At 41.9% G+C, this 7050-nt stretch overlaps 1 protein-coding gene across 1 annotated transcript in view; it reads left to right on the forward strand.

Moving 5' to 3' along the window:
• LOC103606218 (LIM and calponin homology domains-containing protein 1-like) overlaps positions 1-7050 on the forward strand; it is a gene marked incomplete at its 5' end in the record, with an annotated part of 40234 nt that overhangs the window by 11499 nt on the left and 21685 nt on the right. Inside the window, 3 exons of the mRNA XM_008590811.1 lie at positions 2299-2379; positions 5296-5388; positions 6373-6477. Of these exons, the coding sequence (XP_008589033.1) occupies positions 2299-2379; positions 5296-5388; positions 6373-6477 (279 nt within the window). The remainder of the gene's footprint in view (positions 1-2298; positions 2380-5295; positions 5389-6372; positions 6478-7050) is intronic.

The raw sequence follows: 7050 nt of genomic DNA on the forward strand, positions 1-7050 counted from the left end.
GTCACACTGGCTTCCATGATCATTCATACCTTGGTCGCTCTCCCACCCCCCACACACTCAGCTGTAAGCTCCACAAGGCTGGTGCTCTTAGCCAACTGGAACCCCCACCCTGGCATAGAGTCAGTGCTCAGCAGATAATCGCCAAGAGAAGAACCAAGTCACCGTTCTTCCCTCTTACTTATCTCACTGCTATCTTCCTTTTTAAATGCCCATTGTTTTTCTCTCTTGCTTTTTAACAAAAATTCTGCATTCTCTATGCTCAGTCCCCCCACGCCACACACTGCCTCCTCCTGTCTAACTCTTCCTTACTTGACTTATTCTTGAGACGACTAGTGAAATCTGAAAATTCAATAATTCCTCATTGTTTCTCTTATTTTCCTACTACTGGACTTTCCTCACTGATCTCCCTGTGGCTTTATTCACATAAACACCCCCTTTTTCCCCAAAAGATAAAGAAAGGCCATGCCCCTGAGAGAGGTTCTGAACATTTAAACAGCCTCCGCGTCCTAGGACAATGCCGGGTGGCAGCAACACCCGACACCATGAAACTTTAATAGAATTTCCCATTTGGGATCCACATTTGGATGCCATTTTGTGGTCATCCAAAGAAATTTGGGAGACTAGGTTTTATACAATTAAACACTTTTCCTCTGCATAACTTGCCAGAGCCAGTACTATGCTAACGTGCAGCGTGAATTCCAAGAGTGGCAAAGAGGAAGTATGAGGGTATTCAAAAAGTCCATGGAAAGATTTGTATTATCTTTTAATTTTATTTTTCCATGAACTTTTGAAGTACCCTTGTGTATTTCCCTGTTTTATTTGCTCACGTTCTTTTGACTATTCTGTGAGCATCACGGCCATCTCAACCATGTGCAGGAACCACAGCAAGAGTACAAAATGAGACCCACATTTTGTATGTCTAAGTATATAAAAGTTATTAATATTTATAGAGTTGTAAATCAAGCATCACCTGTGGCCAGCCTGCATTTTCTGCCCGGAGACATTTCCCTGGGCCAGCCCAGCCGCCAGACTCCTGAGTGGTGTGGATCTTTTGGAGTCAGGATAGGGTGGAAGGCGGCTGGCCCAGGTGTCCTGGGCAGTAACCAGGCCCACTGAAACCTGGGACGGGACTGACCCTGTCCAGCTTGCCAGGCAGCCAGATGAGTAGATTCTGCCTGCTCCCCTCCCCCTTCCTCCCCCACCCAACCTCTCCCATCCCTCCCTGACTCCCCCACCCTTGCCTTGCTTTTTCTACTCGAGATTCCCAGGCTGTTCTAAGTGCCCCCAAACTACCCCCTCAGGACAGAGGGAAGGAAAGAGTGCAGTTATTAGGGAACCTGGCCTGCCTGGGCACCTACTCTGGGTGACTGGCTGAGGGCCGACTTTAAATGCAGCACCCCCTCTTTTGCTGGTTTCCAGGGGCAGGCTGTGATTTCTCTTCCCCCACACCCTCCCGGTCCCGTATGCTGTGGCCTGGGCGCCTGCTTTGGTTCATGCATCCCTGTCCTATTATTCCTATTCATTCTCTTCGTTCCCAAATGCACAAAAACCTATTATAAAAAGAAAACAAAACAAAAAGTCTTTGGGTGTGTTTGTGTTATGAAGGCCCAGACAGGGCCTGGATATTAGGTGGTGCAGGTAGGCATAGGTGAGTTAAATAACCCACTTTAAGGAAAGCTTGGGTGGAAAAGCAATAGCAGTATATAAGATTAGTTTTATAGGGCCGAGCCCGTGGCGCACTCGGGAGAGTGCAGCGCTGGGAGCGCAGCAGCGCTCCTGCCGTGGGTTCGGATCCTATATAGGGATGGCCGGTGCGCTCACAGCGCTCACTGGCTGAGTGCAGTGCGGCTGGTCTCAAAAAGGACAAAAAAAAAAAAGATTAGTTTTGTAGTGTGGCAGACAATACTTCCTACAAAATGCATTTCTGCTGAAGTAACTGGTCTCATTTGTTTGGACCCAGGATCACTACACAGAATGAGCATCTTATGCTCAGGAGCATGAATGCATTTAAGAAATCACTTCTAAGAGAAAGCATTCCCATGCCAATGGCTAATTATTTCATGTTCCCATTAGCCCCCAAAAGGTTCACAGAATCATACCAGCATCTTGGAAGTAAAGCAAAGAGGGACTAAGATTTAAAAAGTAGTTAATGCCACCAAAGAGGACATTCAGCTGTGAAGGCTTCTGCTTCTGCACATCCATCGGGGTGCCAGGCCAAAGGCTAATTGTCTTCTCTTGCCCTGGCCTGTCCTTGAGGACATGGCTCCTTTCTGATCATGGTTTTATTTTTCTAAGCAGTTTAAGTTCTGGGCATGGGACCCGGAAGAGGAGCGCAGGCGACAGGAAAAATGGCAACAGGAGCAGGAACGTTTGCTCCAGGTAGGACTCGGTTTGCTGCATTTTTTATTTTTTGTTTTCCATTTTGTGTCCATGCAACAGAGTGCCCTGTATGTAATTCTTCCTGCCAGAGGCTACAATAATGAACATGAGGAAAAAATGTTCAAATGAACACTTATGAAAAACTCCAAGTATTGATTAAGGGCCAGTCCATCCATTCATCACCGCCTTGGTGGCCAATCAATTTCCAGTCCAAGCAGCAGTGGGAATGAATTATCACAAATCTATTTGATAGCAAACGTGAAATAAAATTTGGCTTCAGTTTAGTTTCTTAAGTAGAAACGTCTGTTCCATCTTTGAGTAAAAGCTGCTAATTATTAATTCTAGAAAAATTCTGGGAGTAAATTTTTTGTGCTTCTACTTGCTTCATGCCAATTTTATGGATTAACAGGGCCTCAAAAAGTAACCTAGTAACCTTAGAAATTAACCTATGTTGAGTACTTGGGATGTGCCAGAAACTGTGGTTGGTGCTTGACATGTTTTGTCTCATTTAATCCTCATACAACCCTTCAAAATATGTCTGATTAGCCCCCATTTGCAATCGAAGAAATTAAGGCTCACAAAAGTTAAATTAATTGCCCAAGGTTACACAGCTAACAGGTGTTGAGCCTGGATTAAAATCCAAATCTGGGTGACTTTAAAATTTATGCTCTTCTCACTCTACTTCCATTACTTCTGATTTTAGCAAAAAATCATGAAGGGAAAGAATGTTAAATCTCATTAATTTTGATGACTTTCTGCTGCTGTGTAGAAAGCAATGCTTAATGCAAGTTTATTTTACTTACTTTTTCTTATTATTTGTTCTAATTCTTTTGTCTTAGTTTTCAGGGGTGTGGGGTGGGAGGTGGTTTAGATAGTTAATAAATTGTACTGTGGTTTTAACTCTGCCAGTTAAGTTTGGCACTTTTAAAAATTGTGGAGGGTTAGGCCTTCCGTACTAAAATGTTAATAAGAACCTGATTCATCCAAGTTCCAGAGCTGCTGGGATTTTTAGGTCCATTGGGAGACCTCAGAGCAGCATTGGCCATCTGCTGTTCTCTTGGAAATCAGGTGCTCATTCCCCAGCTACCTGGTGAACAGCCAACAGTCAGAATTTCCCCAGAGTAAAGAAGACAGGCGAGTGTGCTTCCCATCAAGGCGCTGTCTATTGCACGCTGAAGGGTCGCCATGGTTACAGATGCAGGCACCAGGCATATGTATCTCTCTTGTCTCAGCAAACTGTTACCTGGTGTGGCATCGTGGGTTGTGGGCCAAGGTGCTTGTGGGGGAAGGGAGGGTGTGTGTGTGGGTGTGTGTGTGTCATAGACATGCTGCATCTTCCACTTCCTTCATCATTGGTTCATCCTCTTGGTGAGGGGGGCACTTGATGTGAGCTCCTAGAACCAGTTAGCCTAAGAAGCTTTGCTTGTTTTTTAGCTTATGTGTAGTTTAGGGTCTGTTTCCTCTGTTCTGAAAAGCCCCTGAAGTCCCTCCCTAAAACTCTGTAATATTCGGTTTTGATAACACATTTTTACCCAGAGTTAAAGAGCCTGCCATGGGTTGACCAACAATGACCTTGCCAGAGCATTAGTAGGAACACCAGGCTCCAGACAATTCCGATGAAGTCCTTTTGCTCCTATGATAATGACATTACAGGTGATACCTGGAGGAAGTCTCAGTGCCTTGCCCATGAAGACAGAAGCACAGGCTTGTTTTAACAGGCTTGAAGAGAGGATCGACAATAATCGGCCTAAAATATTTGCATGTGTGCAGCACACACCAGTGGTTCCTTTGTCTCTGTCATGTCAGGATGCCATTCCCAAGGCATCCAGGGGTGTCAGTTGTCATTTTAAGCATTAATATTAGTGTCCATTTATTCATTTCTTCTAGTTAGCTGTCAGGAAATCAGTCACATTTTTAAAAGCCATCCTTATTCAGAGTATTTTATTTCTGCCCTCAGAAGTGGTGACTACTGTTGTGTTGTTTCTGGAAACAAGAACTGGTATTGAACTGGTTCTGGTATTGAAGCATTCTTTTTTTTATTGAATCAAAATTGATTATATGTATTTTGGGGGTTCAACATTAAGATATGTTGATCAAATCAATATTACTAGCATATGTATTGTTACAAATCATAATTATTCTTTATGCCCCTTGTCCAATCTCTCCCCATCCCCCTCTTCTTCCCCCCTCCCCACTCCAATTACCCTAGATTTCTTCTCTCCTTCTGAAAGAATAATCATTACTCTGTTGATTTGTTGCTTAGATGATCTGTCCAATGCTGGAAGGTGTGATCAGGATATTGAAGCATTTTAATCAGCTGTTTAAAAGCCACTCTTAATTCGCAAGTTACTTCAAGCCAGGGAGATTCTGTTTTATCAGAATGGCTGTCTACAAACAAGGGGTAATTCAGCCACTCAGCTAATTGTCATCTTGTTCACTTTGGACCTTTCTGCAGTGTCTATCTTGTAAACCTACAAGATTTTTCATCTTTTATTAAACTCCCCTGGCAGCAGTATATTTCTACTAGGATAATGGCAGAACTCATCTCTGAAGGGCCCAGTAAAAGCAAACTATTGGTTTAGTCTATCTAAGGCAAAATCCAACTTAGGGAAGATTTTCGAGACTTTTTGTCACTTCCTCTTTTCTCTTTGCATAAGCAAATTTCTACTCAAATATTTAAAGAACAATTCTATGAAACACCAACAGCAGAAAAAAACTGCTCTTCATTGGATTTTTGTGTTCCTAAAATATGGAGTACCACAGAGTATTATCCCCCTGTTACTCATGAATCAGTTAAAATCAGTTACAAGAAGAAGATAATCTTACGATGTATTGTACATGGTGGTTTAGAGGGTGAAAAAATCCTAATGATGTATGCAATGGCCAGTTCAGAACACTATGGAAATTCCTTAACAGGAGAGATACCAGAAGGAGCAGAACAAGCTGAAAGAAGAGTGGGAAAAGGCCCAAAAAGAGGTGGAAGAGGAAGAACGCAGATACTATGAGGAGGTAGGAAATTCCCAAGAAGGAATTTGACTTTGTTGTTCCAGTTCCTAAAAGTCTACCAACACTACCTGTGTCTGTAGCATATGTACGCATGTGACTATGTCTGATTCTCTTTATGAGGAGGTAGGAAATTCCCAAGAAGGAATTTGACTTTGTTGTTCCAGTTCCTAAAAGTCTATCAACACTACCTGTGTCTGTGGCATATGTACGCATGTGACTATGTCTGATTCTCTTTAATCTCACTGAGCTCTACCAATCTCTTTTAAAAAGTCTTATCATATAGGCTCTAAAAGACCACAATTCCCCAAAGTATGGTGTATGGTAAGGGTGTGTGGAGCCACGGTCAGAGGAGGCTATACAATTATATCTGTTCTACAGTCAGAAAGTTGGATTCTTAATTTATTTTAGAGAGATGACATGAACCCATTTATGTATTTTTGGTTTTGTTTGTTGTTTGGTAGTAGTGAATTAATTTTATGAGGATAATTTTGATATCTAGGCTATGTAAATGTATCTTTACCACTGCATTTACTATATAGTACTAAAGAGATTTGGAAGGGTGGAAGGTGTTTTGGTTCATTTTATTTTTTTAAATAAACAAGCCAGACCACATTAGAGAATTTGAAGGAGGCTACTACACTTTATGTATATTATCTAAAATTTATTTTCTTTATGATTAATATAGTTGTGAGTTTTATTTTTAATGGTAATTTTTGTGCATAATCAGATCCCTAACAGCATTTCTAATTAGGCTTCTTGAATCCCACTAATTAATTTCCAAAGACTTTGTTTTTCTAAATTAAATGCTAATGTCTAAATTATTACTCATAGAGAGTGTTATATGATTTGAATGCTTTTGGAAAATAAGACTTCTTTTTTGAGCATATTCTGACATTTTTTTTCTAAAATTCCTTAATGAAATTTTTCTCTTGACCAATTTGATTTTTCATTTTTCTCTCTTTCATTGACTCCTGTCCTTCCCCTTAGGAGCGTAAGATAATTGAAGACACTGTGGTTCCATTTTCTATTACTTCAAGCTCTGCAGACCAGCTGTCTACATCCACCTCTATGACTGAAGGCCCTGGGACAGTGGTGAGACCACGGATTAAAAGCAATTTGTGAAATAAATAAACCTAAATAGAAGTACAAAACCACAAGGCTGAGTTTTCCCACCAGACTCACTAGTTTAAATCCTAGAATCATGTCAGCTACTACGTGGCCATTGTTATACCACTATACTGTCACTGCCATGACCCAACCCTAGAGTCATTCCTGAGGATCAGTAAAGTCATTACCCCAGCCAGATGTATCCCAACAGGCTGGCAACCAAACTCTCTTCACACCTGGCTGGCAAGATCTCAGTTAGTGAAGCCATGCGCTGGAAGGTCCTTCTCACTGCCCGATTCCTGCATCACTCATTCATTCAACAGACATTTGTTCCTCTCTGTCATACCATCCATTCTTCTGCATTGACGCAAGCAGCAGAGCTGCCTGCAATGTGCCATCCACCAGCCTCCAAGAATGTTTCTTCTAACCCCAAAAATTCTGTAAGAAATTTACGTGCGTCTTCAAGAGCTAGAAATACCTAGAAAGGCTGGCCTACAGCCACATCCCTCAAATGAGGTCATGGACGTACTGGACAGAAGTCGTACCAAGACCTGGGTA

Source organism: Galeopterus variegatus, unplaced genomic scaffold (genome assembly GCF_000696425.1).
Source record: "Galeopterus variegatus unplaced genomic scaffold, G_variegatus-3.0.2 Scaffold6381, whole genome shotgun sequence".
NCBI lineage: Eukaryota > Metazoa > Chordata > Mammalia > Dermoptera > Cynocephalidae > Galeopterus > Galeopterus variegatus.